At 40.9% G+C, this 20,760-nt stretch overlaps 1 protein-coding gene across 1 annotated transcript in view; it reads left to right on the top strand.

Annotated features, from left to right (window-relative positions):
• Positions 1-20,760, top strand: part of zmat4 (zinc finger matrin-type 4) — a 144,873-nt gene that overhangs the window by 88,150 nt on the left and 35,963 nt on the right. The window contains exon 5 of the mRNA XM_022752943.1: positions 7,384-7,605. Coding sequence (XP_022608664.1) covers positions 7,384-7,605 — 222 coding nt within the window. The remainder of the gene's footprint in view (positions 1-7,383; positions 7,606-20,760) is intronic.

The following is a 20,760-nucleotide window of genomic DNA, read 5'->3' as shown; positions in this document are numbered from 1 at the left end:
TCCTTTAGACCAGTGGTTCTCAAAGCGGGGTCCTGGGACCCCCCTACGGGATCTTGAGGGGGTCCCTTGGGGTTTCCAGCAAAAAGGGAATAATTTATCTTCACTATAATTCCATTCATACGTAAAACAATGACAGAATGTATTTTACTATTTTGGTCATGGGTTTCAAACACTCCGGTGAGGGGTCCTTGATGTGATAAAAATTTGAGAACCATTGCTTTAGACAAATAGTCAGCAGTGCAGGTTGAGCTTTGTAAGACCTCAGCCTGGCAGATCGTAGTAAATCTCCAGGATGGAGATCATGCTCAGCACAGCTCCCACAGATTCTTCCTCAGAGAGAAAGTGGAAAATATGAGAAAACGTTTCATTTCCTGAGCGTACAGAACAGGTTTGTAGGCAGGGGGTTAGGGGTTGGGGGTTGGGGGGTTGAAAGTCCAAAAAGGAGCAGCATTGTAGGAAGAGATAAGTGCATGGATTCAGAGCACTTTGATCTCCCTTTCTCACAGATGCTGAATCTCCTCAGATTTATAACTCTGTTCACACTAAATAGGTCTACCTTGTACTGCTTCTCTCTGCATACAAATGCCATGTAAGGAGGGGATAGGGTTTTTAAATGCAACTTAGCGCTTGAAACTAGTGCAGGCAAAATGACATGTGTTACTTGAGCTGAGAATTGAAATGTTGCATTAGTGTGGCACATGAAAACTGTATTTCTTCCAGCCTTTGAGGAGATGAAAGGAAAGTTTTTGCTTTGTTACTGTAGATTTGATTGTTAATGGATTTTCAGTTTTCTGCTATTAACTAGGCTGGAGAGTGATGAGCAAAATCTTCACTCACGCAGACTCCTAGAGCATAAAACAGAGCAAATAAAAGAGCTGAATAAATAAATTACCACAAGCTTTAAACTGACAGCTGACAAACCCACACACTATCTACACAGAGCAGCATAAAGTCCAAGCAATCCGACAGTGTTTACTGCTGCATCAAAACCTCACAACTCCTGTTGGTTTCAACTCCGCACCCAAACAAACGCTGTTCTGTAGTTTGTAAAATACATTTGCATGAAAAAGAAAAAGAAAATAAGGCTGATTATGTAAAGCTGCCTTTTGAAATGTAAGCTTTTCATCAAACAAACGTGTTACGCATCTCCCTTGAGACAAACACTAAATGATGGAAATATGACTAATTACTGCCATAGAGGAGGTTTACTGAGGATCTACTATTGGAATATCCGAATCATTTCAAATTCCAACCAATACTGTGAAGACGGGAGCGTTTTGCTGTAGAGACATACTGACACATACTGTACTTGGTACAATACAGCCTTCAGATTTAAACAGCTCAGCAGCTACAGAGGTGTCAGTCAGATGACCCACAGATAGTTCTTCTTGTGACTAAAATCCAAACATCTACAGGAATTTACAGCAGCGGCAGTGGTAGAATCAGGCTAGCTGGGGTTATCGTCGCACTAAGAAATGACCAGTTGTTTGAATCCTGTCTGATTTCCTTTATTCAGCTTCTGTTCCGCCTCATTCTCCGGGTGATCCAGTCCATCACAGATGATTGTAGTAGTATAAAGCACTTGAAACTAACTTTGTAATGTCCAATCCTTTGGTCCAATGCTACAAAATCCCTACCTTTATCAATAAATAATTAAGCTCACAATTAACCCCAGCGAGGAAAAACAACCTTTGCTGCCTATGATTTACCCACAGGTGAAATAAGAGAAAAGAAAAGTCAAACCAAAAAAAAAAGGAAAAAATTAGAATGATTTCCAAAAAGCAATTTGCACCTTGCCTGTAGTGCAGAAACACAATTGCCCCTAAATCATGGTGGCATTTCAGCAGATTAAAACTGAAGTGGAAAGGGAGGGATTTAAATCCACTGACTCCCTTTACTGCCACAAGGTTGACATTTTTGGTTTTGAGTGAAATATGTCAACAACTATTCATTTGCTTACCATCAAATTTGGAGCAGACATTCATGGTGCCCAGAAGATGAATCTTCCATCACTGGTGATCCCATTATACTTCATCGTTTCCTCTAGTGCCACCAGCAGGTTCATATGTGTAAATTTTAATAACATATCTCCACAACCATTGAATGGATTCCTATGAAATTTGGTGCTGAAATGGTCTTTGTGATCTTTGTGGTGTTCAACTGACATTTCATTGAGCTCCGTCATCAGGTCAAAAGTTCAATTTGTCTCATACTTTGGTTTGTTTATGTGATAGTTTGGTTTTCTGAACAATGAGACTTACAAACTTCCCAGGTAGCTGGTGAGCCTGTAGACTTTAAGTCTTGTTTTGTTGATGTGATTTATTTTTCATATTTTATCCTTCAGCTATTGTGCAGCCGTAAAAGTATCCTGGCTTTTGTGTATTCTGCCTTTGCCAGCTCTGACATCTGCCTATTTGATTTCAGTGACTGGGTGATACCCAAGTGTTGTCTATGTGTGAAGTTACAATTCAAGCAGCTTCACATGAACACACAGGTGAGAAAAGATATCTACTTCTACCAGCTTCCACCCAAAGCTGGAAAATATCCACATTGATCAAAGCCTTTATATGAATTGAGCATTAAAGCTTCTACTGCAGTATTGTACTAACACTCAGCTAGAACTGTAGAAGCGTAGAAATGCTGCATTGTACGCCTGTGTGCTGGATTGCTTCAGTCTCCGCTCCTTTTCACAATCTGAACCAACAGGCAGAGCCCGTCACCCTCACATTTGGTCAGACAGCAGAGAGCCTATCAGGCCGATAAACTGCTGCAGCGTGTGCACGTATGTGTGTCCTCTGACTAACCGGCTACAAGGCTGCCATTATGAAATGTGGCATGTGCACTTTCTTATTGACTTGATGATAATAAATCAAGAGGCATCAGGCCGGGATGATTCATTCGCTGTTGTACTGATAATTCTCCCCAAAAATCTTCCTCTCAGAAAGATTTTTTTTTTAAAGCTGCAATCCTCCCAGAGTGGTTTTAAGTGTGTTGTTCATTCTGAGCACAGCGTGTCCAAAGCTCATGAATTCATCTCTGTGCAGCAGAATAAGGCACCGTTTTATTTTGCCGGTGCTTAAAACTGTAATATAGAGAAGCAATGGCCTTTTCTCCAAGTTTGCCACACCGCACGTGGAACCGACTCCATCTGCCTCATGGCGATGAGCTCCACCTTCTGAACTGAGCTGAAGCCTCAATCAAAGCACAGAGGGGTGTTAAACAGTACGGCTCTAATGATGCACTTAATGGGAGGAAATGGTTTCATTCCTTTATGTGCCTTCTGGGTTATCAATGAAACTGGAGAGCCATCATGTAATAACAGCCTGCTATGAATGAGGAGTGTGCCACCTTGTATTGAACATAAAGACTTTAGGTGAAACCAGTGGGCTGCTAAACAAACGGCCAGGACACTGTGCTGTAAAAGCCGTGAGAATCAGATGGTGATTACACTTTGTTGGAGGAGGATACTGAACAGAGGATGTACTGATGATGATAAATGATCTTTGCTCTTGTAATCATGCCCCTTTAATTCCTGAGGATTTGCAGAAAATTATTTGCCAGTGTTTCTCTTTGTTTCTCATTTCCTCTCAACTTGTGCGCGTCTTTCACACAAGAGATTTGACCAATAAATCCTCTAATAATCTAAAATATTTTATTCACAGCTCTTTTTAAAGGTCCATATTTTATACTTTTTCTGTGTTTTATTTGAATTGTTGATTATAAGAAGATATATTTGTGGATTTAAAAACCAAAAACCATCTCAATGTGGTTTTACATCTCCTCTCTCAGGCTTTTCTCTTGAGCTCTATTGACAACAAGTCGGTGAGGCTCAGAGCCTCTCTTCTGATTGGCTGTTTTCTGAGTGATTGAATGAAAATACAGCAGATTTCAGGTAAACACTCAGAGAAACCAAATCCAGGAAAGTTGGATGGTGGGTCTAGGTGGGTGGGGCTTGGGGCATGGCTGAGGGCGCTGACTGCTTTGTTGTGACATCACAAAGTTCCAGAAGTCCTGGCGGCTGGTTTTAAGGTTCAGTCTCTGAATACAGGCTGTGTGCATTTCTCTGTGGACTGAGCGCTTTGATACTTTCGCAGTATTAATATAGAACCTAGACCTGATCTATAATCAAAAATAAAGTAAATCTACCTTTATACAATATGGGACCTTTAGTATATGCTAAACTAAACCTAAGAGCGACCTGCTGTGTTTGAGGTGGACAGTGGGCATAGCATGAGTGTGGGATTTTGACTCTGGAGATTGAAGTTTGAGTTTTGCATCTCACATGTGGTTATGTGTAGGCTTCTACTTTTTGGTTAAAGCTGCACTAATAAATATTTTGATATTAACAATGGATTAAATGACTCTGTATACGTAAACTGGGTCACTTGGTGGGGCAAACCCTCAGAGAATATAACCACTGGACTCTGCAGTTCCCCTCAGTTCAGAGCAAAGTTTTAGTGTCTTTAACTCATTGTTTTGGTTTTCAAGCACACAACTTTACTGCTTTGGTTCAGTCTCACTGCTCTCATCCCAGCAACAGGCAGCAGAACACCTCTAAAGACAGACACAGTTATCAACCAGTGAAAGAGCCTGATATTTCCCTCAGGAGTTAGTGTAAACAGAAAAAGAGCTACAAAGAGAGTACATATTGAACCAGAAACACAGGGACTTAAGACTACTTTAGTTTGAAAATGAAAAGAATCTGTGTGTGTGGAGTTAGAAAGAAGTGAGGTTGCCAGACCTCTGTAGCTGCTCCACATCTCTGCTTGAGGCTAGAGGCTCGAGGTTACATTAGCTAGTAATAGCATCACACATTCTGTCTCAACTGTGTGTTGTCCAGTTGCATTGCAGATAATGCGGGCGCCAGGTTTTGACGAGGCAGAAGAAAGTGCAGGATAAAAAAGAAAATATCTCTGGTTCTGCTGCATCAGTTTTCAAGCTTTTTTAAACTGTCTATCATGAGTTCCACAGTATTTTAGGAGTGTGATGCTAAATCAGTGGAGCACTCTTTAATAGGTGATCGTTTTGCCTAAATTTCAATAATTATTTCAGTCTTATGTGAAAGTTGTTGTTAAGTGACTTGTCATTGTTGCATAGCTTCATGTAAAGCCTCTGTGCTTGTTTGGATTCACTCATGTGATTTTTACCTGAGCCACCACCTTTTTGGGTAATCCTGCTGACAAATACACAAATAAACAGACAAACCAAACCAAACCAAACATGAAAACAAAACCAACCTGGCAGAGGTAACAAAAACTCTAAATTAAGTTTGGAGGACAGAAAATGAAAAGTGTGAATTAATGTTGTTGTCCTGGAATCAATACGTGCCTTTTCTTCCCTTTTATTCCCTCTGACTTATTTGTCATCTCCATAAAGAGTAAATATTTCACTGTCTTTGAGTTTCCCACAGCCTCCTAATTCTCCCTTTCACATCCTGTCATCCCTGTCTCTGCACTTCCTGGTAATTGCCTGAATGTTATTGTTGAAACCAGGAGCTGTGTTTTCAGGTTATGTCTCATATGCCAGATGTGTCTAAAACAGGTTTGATGCAGCATTATACTATTAGTTCTCTGTATATTCAAAGCTACTGATAAGCAGAGAGCAAGTGGGTCTCCTACTGTATGTGGGGCTCTTTTAATCTGAATCTCAGAGGATTGGCTGGTCATGAAATGGCTAGCTTGAGTCCTCACATTCGGTTGCTGAATCGAATGGCACATGCACACCCCTCCCTCTGTCAGCTACTTTCCTTTGAGCAAGGCATTAAATCCAGAACAGCTCCAGGACTGCTGTTCTGTAGCCGACCTCTGACCTCCTTGCCAAGGCGACTACAGTGATATAATTACGTCTGACAGTTTACATTGGCCTTTTACTTGAAGAGGTCACCCTATAACCACAAAGTCACAGATTCAAATCCTACATAATAGCCCATTGCCGTGGATGAGAGCATCAGCCAAGTGCTGAAAGTGAAGATATAATGCAAATGTAAACTGTGCTGTGTCTATGGCTCAGCTCTGACGCACTGAAGAACAGAGAACTCTAAACCTGAGAGCAAAATGCTGACAGCTCAGGTTTTTATACATTCTCTCCCTCCGCTATGTTTTTCACTGGAGTTGCCATTTTGAAATGTTGACTGGTGTAATGGAACGTAATGGGACAAAACTAAATGTTGACTTAGGGTGGGTCGAGCACTGGAGTGTTAAAACTGATTAAGTTGATAGTGCTGTTTTGTGTCGGGGAACGCTCAGTGCAACGCGGCACTCGTTTGGGGTTAATGCTGTCATCCATGCATGAAGGCACAAGTGGGCAGCCACGAGAAGAGCAGGCTCTTTATTCCGTTTGCCAAGTAGAATTTAGGTTTTCCTCTTCAGGCATTTAATGGAGATAACAGCTTGTTATTCAGTGGGCTGCGCTAGCGGGGCAACAGTCATTGTTACATTGCTGCTGATCAGTGCTCATTAAAGCCCTTATATTGATCTCTGTCTGCTGGCTACAAATCTCCTCCTTAAAAAGCCCGCTTGTGTTTCTGCTGGTGTTGACAAGCCTGCAGTCTTGGTACATTTTTAAATAACTTACTTTAAAAAAAAAAAACAATAAAGAATATTATATAGATTAGTGATAGTATATATTGTTTTTAAAGCATTTTGCAGTAAATCTATTTTGTTCTTAAGCAGTGTTTTTTCCCAGGTAGAGAATTTAGAGGTGGCCACTTTGATCAGGTTTCATTTTCCTTTGTCAAAACATAAACATAAAATTTCTGGAGTTTTACATTGTGTTAAATTGTGTATAACAGCCAAATGCAATTCTTAGTGAAATAACTCCGAGATGGTATAAAGTGAAAGGACAGAACCCAGTAGCAGGATGATATGCTAGCTTATTATCTCTGGTTATTAAACGTATAACTCACATGACTAACATGATATATGTCAAGTATAACAACAGAGAGCAGAAAACAAGGAACTGGTTTCTCTGTTACCTAGTGACCTCTGCTTGACTCCGTCAGTGTAGTTGTATAGCCGCAGACGATGTATTGAAACAGGAAGACAGCATGTAGCTATCCTTATAAATGTTCAGAAATGTTCAGGAACTATAACAGATTATTTTTATTTATAAATACATTGTAATATTTGTTTCCGTAAACCTGTAAACACAGACATTTTATTATTGAAATTACCATGTTTAAAAACCAAATCATTCTTTTTTTAAATCACAGTGTTATATAATTATTATATTGTTATAGGCATGCTTGGGGCCATTTGAATTAATTTGCTATGTAAAAAAATGATAATAATGATAACTAACTGAAACACCTGTCTCCTTTTGAACTGTTTAAAACTCTGCTCAACCTCAGTTGAATGTGTTGTTGTTGTTGTTGTTTTGCTTCAGAGGCGTCCCCCAGTCCTGTAAAGAGCTCCCCAGAAACGTCTCCCATGACCTCGCCGCGACAGCGCCGCGACTCTGACCGCTACTGCCAGCTATGTAACGCCTGGTTCAACAACCCCGGCATGGCTCAGCAACATTATGATGGCAAAAAGCACAAGAAGAACGCTGCCAGAGCGGACCTGCTGGAGCAGCTGGGCAAGACCCTGGACATGGGAGAGATGAAAGGTACGAAGTCATGAGTTACTTTTCCCTGTTCTGACTGTTGTAATCAATACATCAACAATCAAAATACATCAATAGATTTACTGACATTCATGCTTTTTTTTTTTTTATAACAAACAGTTCTCATTGTTTATTGATATGAAGCACATCGTAGAACGTGTTTGAAACTCTCCTCTTTTGCATGTAATGTTAGACTGTGTTCTCCAGTGAGGAGACGCCACATCATTGTTAATCCATGTTTGTCCTCGATGTGGATCGCTTTCTTTTAATGCCTTTGCGCCGGCGACAGCCGGAGGGTTGTCCGTCCGTCCCGTCCTCGTGGACATGATATATCAATAACGCCTTGACGGAACTTCTTCAGATTTGGAACAAACATTCACTTGGTGAACTGATTAGATTTTGGGGTTCAAAGGTCACAGAAACACTTTTTAGCCATTATTCAAGAATTCACATAGCAATTTCACAAAAATGGTTAATATTATATTATATGACTCTGGACAAACAGGGGTGTAACCTGTCTGTCTGAAACTAGTCTGAGTGGCGGAGGCAGACAACGGCGAGGTGGTAATTCTAGTTTAAACTTAAACTTTCCTCTGAACGCTGAGTTTCCTTTTTCTCCTTTTTATCTGAGCATTAAAAACTTTTCTTAGATGCTCCCTAGGTTGTACCTCCGTCATACTCCTTGCTGTAGCCTGCTCCATCGCTACAGTTGCTCCCTACTTTAGCTCTGGCAAACCAATCATCGCCACTGGTGTGCCAATGCAGGAATGTCTCCACAGACACTAGATTTAAAACTCCAGTATACTGTCAATTACAGAGAGATTTACTTGGCAGTGATAGGCTTAATGAACATTGTTTGGCAAGGGCTTGAAATTAACAGACGTTCATTATATGGGAAAGTCCCACACTCTAGCTTTAAATGTGGCAAATGGAAAGTGCATGAATGTCAGTAAGTTCCCCTTTGTCTAATGAAAAAAACACAGTTAGATTTTTTTTATTTTTTTAACCAACCTCTGTGGCCGTTGTGTCTTCAATATCCAATATCTCTCTGTTGTGTTCCTGCGTCAGACTCAAACTCGTAGAGTGAGTGAGGGATCGACCATGGTGTTAAGCAATAATGCAGTCCTGTAGACTTCAGGGCTTCTCATCCACATTTTAATACACTTCAACAGACAGGGCAGTGACCCAGCGGTAGGAGAAACAGGATGAACGTCAGGGTTCATGAGGTTCATGAAGCCCTATTGGCTCCAGAGCTGCTGCTCAATGACTGACCCTGACTTCTGACCTGCCCCCCCCCCCACCCCCCACCCCCACCCCACCCCCGGCCCGGCCCAGGGATCAACCACGTTTCTCATTGTAATTTGTTATAAAATACTGTTGAAGTTTCGCTTCAGGCAGTTTCTCTATTAATTGTTTGGATTTTAGAGTCAAGACAAAACATGGAAAAAACAATAGAGCAATAGAAATGAAGAGCGAGTGCAACTCAGGAGTGACCAGCAAATACACTTCAGGTCCCAAATGAAATAATTCAAATTCAAATAAACTTTAAGCTTTATCGACATGAATATCAACGTTATATTCAGCCACCTAATGTTAATGGATCACACAGCTTGGCTTAGTTTTTATTTAATAAAAGAAACCAAAGTCCAGCATGCAGATTTCCGAAGATTTCTTCATTTGACAGTTTTCAGTAACTGCTGCAACTGCAGCACATTTTGATCAATACCAAAAACATCTCTATATATCGGCCCCCAATGGCACCGTAACAAGCTGTAAACACAACAGCTTTGTTACAGCATGAAACCATTGAAATCACTGAAAGCAGTTGCCTGTTGTAGCTGGAAATGTGGGTGGTGAGAGCGGTGAGGCTGAACTATAACAGTGAAGTTGTGGGGCATAAAACCAAAACAATGAACTGAAAGATGCGAACACACTCTGTAGGAGGGGTGTCAGTGATAATTCACTGTGGGTTGCTATTAACAGAGACTCTTTTGACATTATACATAATCATTTGACCTATTGTTGAAATAAAAAGTATGTGTGCGACCTTTTCTATTTTCTTCTCTTGCTCTTGTTCCCTGTCAGAGAACAGGGAGAAATTTATTAAAAGGAGGTTTAAGTATTCCTTAGTTTTGGTGATATCTTTAATGCTCAGTGATCACTTGCCAGACCCTGCAGCCAATACTGTGTATTATTGATCAGTGATAGAGAGCAGCCTCACATGTGGAAAGACTATTTACTCCCCTGTTGAAGTGAAGGGCAGCCCTCTTGACTGCAGCTGTCAGCTCGACTCCAGCCCGAGTCCACCCACGTGTCACAAGTTGTTAATTTTACAGAACGGAGGGAACGTTCTTGCTTATCGTCTCCCAGTCACAATATGTCAATAACAATTACACAATATTATTCCAGCTAGTGGAGGGCCGGCTGCCAGAAGAGCAGAAGGAGCCCAGAGGTGTTGTAAAGGGCACTGGTGTGTGACCGCACCGAATGGGAGAAACAAGTCCTCACAGCTGATTGGTCACAGTCTCCTAACTCCAGGCTGGACTGTTCTTTATGCCTGATAGGTGCGCTGTGGCTGGTTAAGGGCAAATTGTCTGGTTGCAGTCAGTTCAGCTTTGTCATGTTGGCTCTTGAGGTTTTGAGAATACGATGTCTATTTCATGGTCCCGGGTTGTGCATACTGACTACTCTATTTGACTATTTGCTTTAACAATTCAAGTTTTTTCATTGTTGCAGTTTGAAAGAAAACAAATCATGTGGAAGTTAATGTATTTGAAGATTTTAACCCCAGTTCAGTGGAGATACACGTACCTACTGCTCACATATTCATACATATAAACATATGTATACATACAGTATAGGCAAATATACTGTAGATATATTCATACATGCAAATTAATAACAACCACTAGTCCAACATTAGGTACACCACATCTATAAACATTATAACTGGTTGTCATGTCATGTAGAACTGGGATGCACCACCCCTTGTGGCATATCTGATTTTCAAGAAGTCCGACAGTTAGTTTTTTAATCCTTGCACCAAAAGTCAGAGGGTTTTTGTTAGCATTTAAGTAGCAGAAGCCTTCAGCGATAAGGGTATAAAAGGTGGTAATAATATCTGTGTTTCAATTGAGGCAAAGATCCTGCAGGGTTACACCAAGTACTGCTGTAAGTGCACAGCATTCAATCTTTAGGAACTTATGTTAGCTGCTCCTTTTCCACTGGTCGGGCTTTTGTCTGCATTAGAAAAGGGTACAATCTGCATTCAGTACCTGGTCAAATGACTCTGCAGTAGACTCGGGTATTCATGGGCCCCGGCTCTGATCGGCATTGATGTAAACACAAAACCCGGGTGAACCTTCTCTGTGCTGTAATGTCTTTCAGAGCACACACAGTGTAAACAGCCCTGTCACCTACCCAGCATTGTGCTGTTAAACCAGGAACACCGCGGCTGCAAGAGTGAGAGCGAGCTTCTGCAACACTGGCGGCATAAAAAGGGGTCAATTGCCTTTTTTTAGTGGGTGTACCTGTGTTTATAAAACCCGCTTATACCCAATTTCGGTGTAAAAAAGGTATTAGAGAAAGCTCTCATATGCTTACATCCATCACATCTGGAAATCACTATCCTTTTGAAACTCAGCTACTCTTGACTTAGACTAATGAAAATCTGTCATGAAGCTCCTGAAAACTTGGTTGCAAATTTGGAATTTTTGTATTATTGAAATAAAAAAAAAAAGCCTGTATTGTTCATTCAGAGTTTAACATTCAAAAACTCAATTCATTTGCTTCTTCGGGACTGAGTGGCTGTGGTTTCATCACATTTGATTCACAACAAAAGGCAACAATCCCACATCTGTCATCAGATTTTGCTTTAAACATTGAATATTGCTAAATACTGCTCACCTTTTTTGCAACAGAGCTCCACTTGCTTCAAGCCTGTGAGAAGAGCACAGAGAAAATAAGAAACAGTGGAATATCTAATGTGAAATAACCGAAACTGTTTCAGTCTGACAGAGTGTTGTGTTCTTGTCAGACCCCATCACTCACAGTAAGAAGCTGATAGAGAAAACAGGATCTCGGAGCCTGTACACTGCTCGTGTGTGTTAGTTTTCTCCACGTTGTTTTTTTTTTTTTTTTTCCAGTGTATAGGGGTTCAATACTATGTGAATGAATCAGTATGTACTGCTCCTATAATACCCTTTATATAAGCACTGATCTCAATAGAATCATTGGATGTTAGTAAAGGATAGTTAGTGGTGTATGCTGGAAGCACAACTATTAAATCTCGTTGATACAGCGCACTGGGATTATTTTTTTTCCCGCAGACAGGTCATGATTGTGCTCCACAGCCTCCTCTCCACCTCTTCACTCCAACTTACAGCCGTCCCTATCTGCGGCCTCATCTCTTTGCCACAGTGCCTGTTTTTGTGCTGTGTTAGGAGGAGACACGTTCGCCAACATCAACACAGCCATTATGGAGAAGCTGAAAATGTCAGCGTGCTAGCTGCACTATTCAGCACTTGGGCTAATGAGCGTTTCTCTCCGGCGATTATCAATTAGTAATGAAGTGGCAAATCATCCTATCAGGCAAAACCAGCACTGTGAGCCTGTGGAGGGGAGAATGGGAGCGCAGCAGGCGTAGCAGGCAGGACAGAGAGGGGAGGCAGGGGATGCTGCTGCCAGAGAACGCATCCTTCACGGCTTCCACTCAGAGCTCCCCTCTATATTTGCTCCTTTCATCTTTTTTCCGCATCTGCTTTTTTGCCGATTTCGTCTCTTCTCGTTGCCCTTCCTCTGCTCGCCATTCCCTCTCCCTGACCCCAAAGCGCCGTCCTCGCATTCTTCTCAACTCACTGAGAAAATCCGTAGTCTCACTCTAAAGATTGCCATGTGATGAAATATTTAACAGCTCCCATAAAGGCGGCGGCTCCTTCATCCAGGGGTCTGCATATTGTTGTTATGTATACAGAGCTGTGCAGCTATGGAAGGTTGATGGCAAAGATGTGCGAGAGAGTAAAGGCACGCTGCTGTATCCACAGCGAGAGGCCATTAGCGCTCCACTGTTCTTGTGTTTGAATTGTCAAGACCCTTCAGGGGTCAACTGCTCAACTGCGACCTGGGGCCGCCCGGCTCTTAGCTCCAACAACCATACAGTTAAATGAAAAATAAAACAAAAAAAAACGTACGTCTTTAAATGTTTTACAGCAGTCTGTATATAGTGAAGGAGTGCAGAGGTGCATGGTGCATTCACCAAACTGTATGAGAAAATATAGCTTAACTTTACAGCACACTGTTAAATTGATGGAACTACTCACCTGTACTCTTTGAAATGACTTCGATTCATTTTGATCTAAATTTAACATTTTACTGCAAATAACTGCAGAGTTTGCAAAGGCTCCAACAGTCAGGCAGATCTTTTCCAGTGTGTTGCTCTTTCTTCTCAAAGTTTCGCATCGATAGTGTGGACATGAGATGTTTCATTTACTTTAACAGTGAGGACTGTAATGTTTGCAGAAATGTAAATGGGATGGAAAATGAATTTGCGGTAGATAGTCCATGAAGACACTAATGTGGGCAGATTGTGTAAGCACTTTCCCCTTATTATCAGCGCAGTGGGTTTGAATGAGGTGACTGTGTCTTTTTCTCAAAGTTTTTCCTTTCAACCTTTTACCGCAGAATCAGCGCTAAAGTCACTTGTTCCCAACTTAGATGCAACATTTTAGAGATATTTACAACTTTTAGTTAACCAGTTTTTCTTCCCAGGGATTTACCAGTCCAATTTTTTTCTCTCCCAATACGGATTCCCATTCTTCAGCTCTGGGTATCTGCAGATAAGGATCATCTATTGATATCAGTGCTGTCTTTTTCACAGTCAGTGTAAGGGAACATGAGATCAAGGGTTACTGCGACACAAAAAACTGATTTAGTGGCTGAATTAATGTAACTGAATTCAATAATAACATTGACTGACTCTGCTTAATAAAGTCAGTATTGAAGCTGATACCAATCTGACTCACCCGAATATATATGAATCAGTTTGCAGTTTATCAGGTACACCTAGTTAAAACTAATGTAGTCTAATACAAGAACCATGCAGTAAATTCTACTTTCATGTTTCTAATTCTCTGTCTACCCTCATTTTTATAAATGGGGTGGACAAAATATTATATTATTTATGTCAACACCTTTCAAAAGTCCTATATTTTACACTCCCATACGTGTTTTATTTGAAGTGTTGATCCATAAGAAGATATACTTGTGGTTTTAAGAACCAAAAACCATCTCAATGTAGTTTTACATCTCCTCTCTCACTGCTTTGTTGTGACATCACAAAGTTACAGAAGTCCTGGCTAGTTTTAAGGCTCGGTTTCTGGAAATAGGTTGTGTGCATTTCTCTGTGGACTGAGCACTTTGATACTTTCACAGTATTAATAAAGAACCTAGACCTGCTTTATAATCAAAAAAAGGACAGAGATGGAAGTCTCACTTTATACAATATGGGACCTCTAACAGTTTTGATAAAGAGTGAACATCATAACCCTCATGCAGGGAGGATTTATTGCTGGACTTGTATTTGGCTGCATTAGTTTTAGCGAGGTGTTCCTAATAAACTGACAAATTAGTGTATTAATGTGAGGTAAAAAGACAGGTTTGGGATTAGGTATCATTTAAAAGAGTCTTACTCTAGTGGAACCTGGGTATCGAGGGCACACGGTGCCATAGATCACTGTAATTATCTTAAGCTAGTGGAATATAAAGACATGATTGCTACTTAATTCTTTTTATTGCACTGGAATATAATGGGACTCCTATAAGAGGCTGAGACACCAGACTCTTTTATCTTCCTACATTCTGTCTCAATGCAGCAGCTAAATGAAACGGGAGCTGCCGCCTGAGCATCTGTTCTGCTTTAATGGTGGGAGTGTCGGAGTGAAAAAGCATCCCATGTTTACCCCGATACCTGACAGTGACAGACAAGCAGACAGCAAGCAGCTCCTCTCGGTTGACTCTTACTGTCAACTGAATGGACTTGTGTGATAACCAGCTGGTGATTTCCTGGACATCAGACATATTAGTTTCAGTCCACAACATCTTTGCATAAATGTGACATAATACACACTTGTATTTGAACACTAAATCATTAAATATGCGTCCATGCTGTCATTTTCCTTGTGTTATTAATCACTCGTACTCGGGCTATGTACGTTACCTAACACCAGCAGACATACGGTACCTACTCTAATCATCTCATTTCTTGCCTGACAGGATGATATTATATATTTAATAATACAAAGTAGACAAGAGCGTAGGGGAAACAAATAGAAGTGGTTACTGTATATCCCCACTGGGATCAGCTGTTCTAAATACTGAGCAGTGTTGCGGCAGTGTTGTGGCACGTGTTCATTGAAATCTGAAGGAAATTGTTCATGTGACTTTTTGACTTCTTTACTGTTTTGACAAGTGAAGCAAAGTGAGGCTGAAAAAGAGGTGACGAGGAAGACGGCTGATTGGTGGAGAGTGATGTAGAGAGGATTTGACAGAGCAAGTCGGGCTTTTCATGGTGAGCCAGTATCTGCTGCAGTTGGTGTTGCAGCTACAGGTCAGTTGAGTCTGTATGTTCTGTACAGTGCAACAGGACAGCGCTAACGGGTGCTGTTTTTCATGAGAAAGCTTTTCTTTATTTTTGCTTCCTCGTTCATCTGTGGTTTCCGTTTCCATACGATGACAACTTACCTGAGCAATCGGTAAATGTATGTGATACTTCAAAGGAAATAGGGATGGATATTAAGACAGAACTAAAGCACTGATGTATTTCCACACTCCTGCACACACCCGCACCATGGTCAAAGCTGCTGAAACTCTATGAAGATGTATTGGATGGTGTATAAAATATTGGAATTTTACTAGGGCTGGTTTGTTTTCAGCATTTTCGTGATATTAATCTTTCGTCTTTCCTGATATATTTATACTCTGGATCTCTGAATATCAGGTTCTCTTTTCATTTTATTCATGGTGTGTATGTTGTTTGGCACAAGCTTATATAAAGTAGGTCTAATACAAAAATGATGACAAAATGACATTCACAATAAATGGCATGCAGATCATAAAACTCATATGAACCACCACTGCTTTATTTTAGGTTTAATGTAACGTCTTCCACCAGCAGCAGCTGAATCAGTTTGTTTTTTTTACATTTAAACTTCCACCCAGTAACATGAATTATAAAGGGCAGTGAGCTGAAAGCTGTCCACTGTTTACTGCACACTTTCATACTGAAAACTTCAAAGTATGAAACATTTACAACACTTGACACCGAACACAGTGTTAAGAAGCTCATAAGTGCACTGATTCTTAAGTGGTACTTTGGAGTTTTCACAGATACACCCTGAGAAAATACTCTTAACTAAGGTTCATTGTTTCTGGGGGACCCTGGTCTGTGACGGGACGTGTTGAACTGTCCGCACTCAACAGCGAACCAGCCTCCTGCCAGCAATGCTTCTAAAACCGGTCTATTTGTTCAGTGAAAATATGGCATCTGAGCTTCTTTTTTCAAACAGCAGAACTGTACATAGTCACAGTCATAGCTGCTGAAGTCATTCAATATTGACACAAAAATCCAAAGTGAACTGATTTGTAAAATCTGTTTTCTCAGTGACATAATCTTTATCTTTAGCTCCCGTCCCCTGTTACGGTGCACATGACAGATTTTCAAGCTTGGTGGTGGGTCAAAGATTTTTCATGTACATAAGCCTATAGCTTTTTTATCAGAGAACCAGATATTTTCTAACACAGTTGTTCAACGTTTAGACTGAGAGTTTCAGACTGAAAGTTTCCTGCTGATCCGAGCTATAAGTTCTCCAACTGTGAGTCACGTAACATTGTCTATGGGAAAATGGGACTTTTACTGCAGGGGCACCAGAAATAGCTCCTCCTCCTCCTCACAACAGCTGGGTAAATTTGCAGCCGCAGTTGTTTTATAGCCATTAAAACAATTTTTTTTTTTTAAGACACTTTATTTGTGTTACAGGCCTTACAAAAAAATCACAGTTGTTGAGATTTGAAAATTGTGATTGTCATATAAAAATGATTGATCATGCAAGCTCTTGCTTTTAGATGAATTGCAGTTATGTTGTTTTGCTAGTGTAGCTGACAATATGTGGAAATCAATCAATATACAGGAAGGAAAACGAAAACTCCCTTACACTCCATACTGTGCTACAGCTGGTGTTTTTACCACCATCCATTACCATTATACTTCATGTCTGCTCTGCATCTGCTGCGTCTCTGCGTCATTTTAAAAAGTCAGTGAAGATGATTTCAGACCGAGCAACACATATTCACAAAGTCCTTCTCCTGGTGATGCAACTCCTCCCGAGTGCAGGGAGAAAGCTCTTCACATGAAGAGAGGCACGATAGAGTCATGTTGAGAGCATTTTTTTTTTTTTTTTTTTAAAGTGCTAAATCTCCACATCCATCCCTCACTAGCTGCACCACCTAGCTGCTGCTGCCGCCACCTGCCTCGGTTTTGATAAGTGAAGTGAATGGTGGCTGGTGAAGTGGCCACTCCAGCTGAAAGCACCTTAACTCTGAACTGGCAGAGAATCAGACTGTTCCAGAAAAGCTCAGAGAGAAATTCTAAATGCTTTGGTTGTGGCATTTGTGAACAGAGCAAGTCGTCATATTGAAACTGACAGAATTTAAAAGTGAACTGATTGAAGCTTCGGATCGTGTTTTCAGTTTCAGCGAGCGTTTTAAGCTCAATGACTGGACGTGTTTTGTCCAAATGCAACTAGAAAGCTGAAAACTTAACATACACAAGCTCGTCTTCTGTGTTACTTCTGGAACCATGGGTGTCTGAAACACCTCCTCCCACTTCTGAACTCTCCTCTTTCAGTGTGAACAATATTTAGATCCCAATAGAACAGCGACAGTTGCTCATTTTGCAACAGGAGTACATACAAAACAGAACGACCTTTCTTGTCATTTGTGAAGGCAGGTAAAAGTTGAATTTCTGCACCATTTTCACTGTAATGATCCAACAGGAAGAGTGCTGCTAATCGTTTAATTCCAAAAACATTTTATCTATGAATTATAAATTACTTTTAAATTCTCACCAGTAATTTTATAGCAACAGCAGTTATCCTCGTGTTAAAAGTCTCATGCTAGCTTCTGTGCCTGCTATTGACCAGTTAGCTCGTGATTAAAGCTACACAATGCTTCCAACATTAGCAACAACTGGACACTGGCGAGATAATCAGTACGTAGTGCATAGACAGCAGGTTACACAAGGGATAATAGGTTTAGCGTGATTTAGATTACAACATTATGAGGTCAGTGGTATGTGGGTGGACAGTTGTTGCAATAAGTCACATTAGTGTAGTGTATTTTCTGAGAAATAAACATTTTTTGTGAGTAGTTACTGCAGTTATAATCTGTTGTTGTTATTACTGATTTACAGTTGCTCACTTTATGGATCTTTGGTGCATCGGGCAGCCAGCGATGTCAACAAGGCTAAGTCTAAATGCAAGTAGGAAGCATTAAAGGCTGAATGAAATCTGCTTACTCAAAACCATTTAAAAAGGGATCTCACCAAGATACATTAGAAAGCTTTACTCCCAAATGATGTCAGTAAGTAGTCTGTTGAATTAAGCTCTACTGTTCTTTGTGTCATTAAAGCAACAGGGAGAAAGCCGCTCCTGTGATTTCAACACATACAGTCATAGAAAAGTGTGATCCATCATGTGATAGCTGTTAGCTAACATCAGCTAATGTTGCAGCTAATGCTAGCTCTTATCGTTGTAACAAAACTGCTAGAGTCGTTTGTCCTCTGGTGCTTTTGTCAGTTCTTTAACAGCTTGAGGTGCGTTACCATGACCCTATGGACTGGTGTAGGGTTGATGCCGATTCACATGTAGCCCAGGAAATGAATCAGTGTCGGAAATGGCTTCTCAATTTTATCCGGATACAAGAGCCTTGAGACAACAGATGTATGTGGTCTGATCTTCACCGCATTTGAAACAGGTTGTGTCCAGCCTAGTGGCTTGGGCTCTGTAAGCTAAGCTCTTTCAACTGTGGGAGCACAGACAGATGGAAAGTGATGTACTTCAGTAGTGAGCAGATAAAGATGAGAAATGTTTCAACCCAGCTGACTAACCTGAGCTGACCTCTTGATGCCCAGAAAGAAGAAGAATCATAACACGCTGTCTGAACTCCTTCAGTCATGTTCTCTTAGATCAAGCATCAGTCAGCTGCTTCTTCCTCATTATACTGGTCACTCATTGTTTTTTGACTCCTCTTGTAGCTGCCAAAAGAAGAGGACACAGTGCTGCTTTTGTCAGTGCTCAATCCCAAACACTAAATTTAGTCTGTAGTCTTGCCTGTCAAACACCCCCGACAGACAAATTGTGTTTTTCCAGACTCTATCACGGCCGTTAATCGGAGATGTATTTCTGGCAGATGTGCCTCTTTCTCACTCACTGTTTTTTTTTTGTGGCTTTTCTTTTTTCTACAGAGCGTTGCAATAGCAATTCTTAGGCTGTTACTTTTGCTTTTGCCTGTGTGTTGTATTCACCACTCCCCCTGACCCTGAAATAGATCTATTACTGCCTTAATAACAGGCTCACAGGCGGGCAAATTACAACGAGCTGATCAAGGTCCTCTTCAAGAGGAAACAAAAGGGCAAAGCCTGTCCCCGTGCACACTAACTACATCAATGTAACACTAGATTGGACCAGCAGAAGGCCAGACATTTGTTTTCAGCTAATGCCTGTTCTGCTCAAGATATTGCCTCTGTACTTACTGCTCATTTCCGATTTTTTCCACATCTTCTCAGTCTTATCCAGGATTTGGTGAACATACTTGTTTTATTGCCTCAAGGCGATGAAAACACTTTTGAGTAATGATTTCATTCAGCAAGTCCACTCACAAAGTAATCCATTATAATATATCCCACTGTTGAAACTTACCAAACAATTTATTTCACATGGATACAGATTCAGCATATGCTCTTTCAGCCTGGGCGCCCTGCTGCAATCAGACAGGGAATGAGCTAAAGTTGCACCATCTGAGAGGGGCAGATGGCTGCTGGTTAATTTAGCATGAACCCTGGACCTGCACCACCTTTCCCTGCTCATGAACAGTCCACAAAGAGGACTAAACTGCTGATCATTCATACCGCCGCCATGTTCCCTCCCAACGGCTCAGGCAATAGGTCTCAATTAGCTGAGAGACAACCAGAGATTTACTGCGGAGCAAATGAAATAACTCAGCTCAGCACCCGATGAGAAACCCCGGTCTGTGGCTTGTTGGTGAGTCAATGTACAGGCAAATGCGGCAGATATAGACTCCCTAACAGTTACCATGTTCTATTAGTTTTCTATGAGATTGGATTGTGGTTGATTAAATTCCCAACGCTGCTTCTGAGCAGTGGTCGGTCTCCGTTCAGAGTGAAAAGGACTTTTGTTCCAGTTAAAGACGTGTGTCTCCCTCTCAGACAATTCAGCATGTATCTGTATGATATGTATGTGTGTATCTGATCCGATACAAAAACCATACATTAATTACACAGTACACTGTAATTCAAATCCAGTTCCATACAATATTTGTACATTTTCTAATAATAAAAAAGTGACTAAAATTCATTAATTTCCTCAGTTTTAGTTTCAAATACTAATGGACTGTAAATAAAGATGGCGGTAGCATCCGTGACGTCACACATAGGTTTCTGAAGATCTGTTTTGAAACTCAGGTAGCTGATCTGCCGTCACCATCTTGGCAGTGTCTGACTCCACCTAAATCCCAGCTAACCCAAAAATAGGCAAAGAGTGTGTGGAGCTGAAACTTTGGTGCATGTCAGTTTGGCTAGACCACGCCCTCAATTATTCATAACTTTAAGCCTTAATAAAATTTAAACAGGTGAGTTATATAAACAGTTGTCATGAAAGAGGAAATTATGTATAGAGACCAAAACTGTTTTTTGTACCAGGCTGTAAACATGTTTATTTCTGCTGTAAAGTTGGACATTTTAACATGGGAGTCTGTGGGGATTGACTCACTTTTTGAGCCACTCTCAAGTGGTCATTTGAGGAAGTGCAGTTTTTGGCACTTCCACGTTGGCTTCACTTTTCAGCCTCGGAGGTTGCTGCTTGACCATGA

Source organism: Seriola dumerili, unplaced genomic scaffold (genome assembly GCF_002260705.1).
Source record: "Seriola dumerili isolate Sdu_G_001 unplaced genomic scaffold, Sdu_1.0 BDQW01000017.1, whole genome shotgun sequence".
NCBI classification, from domain to species: domain Eukaryota; kingdom Metazoa; phylum Chordata; class Actinopteri; order Carangiformes; family Carangidae; genus Seriola; species Seriola dumerili.
The sequence above is the reverse complement of the archived record's forward strand: the minus strand, read 5'-3'. Positions and strand labels throughout refer to the sequence as shown.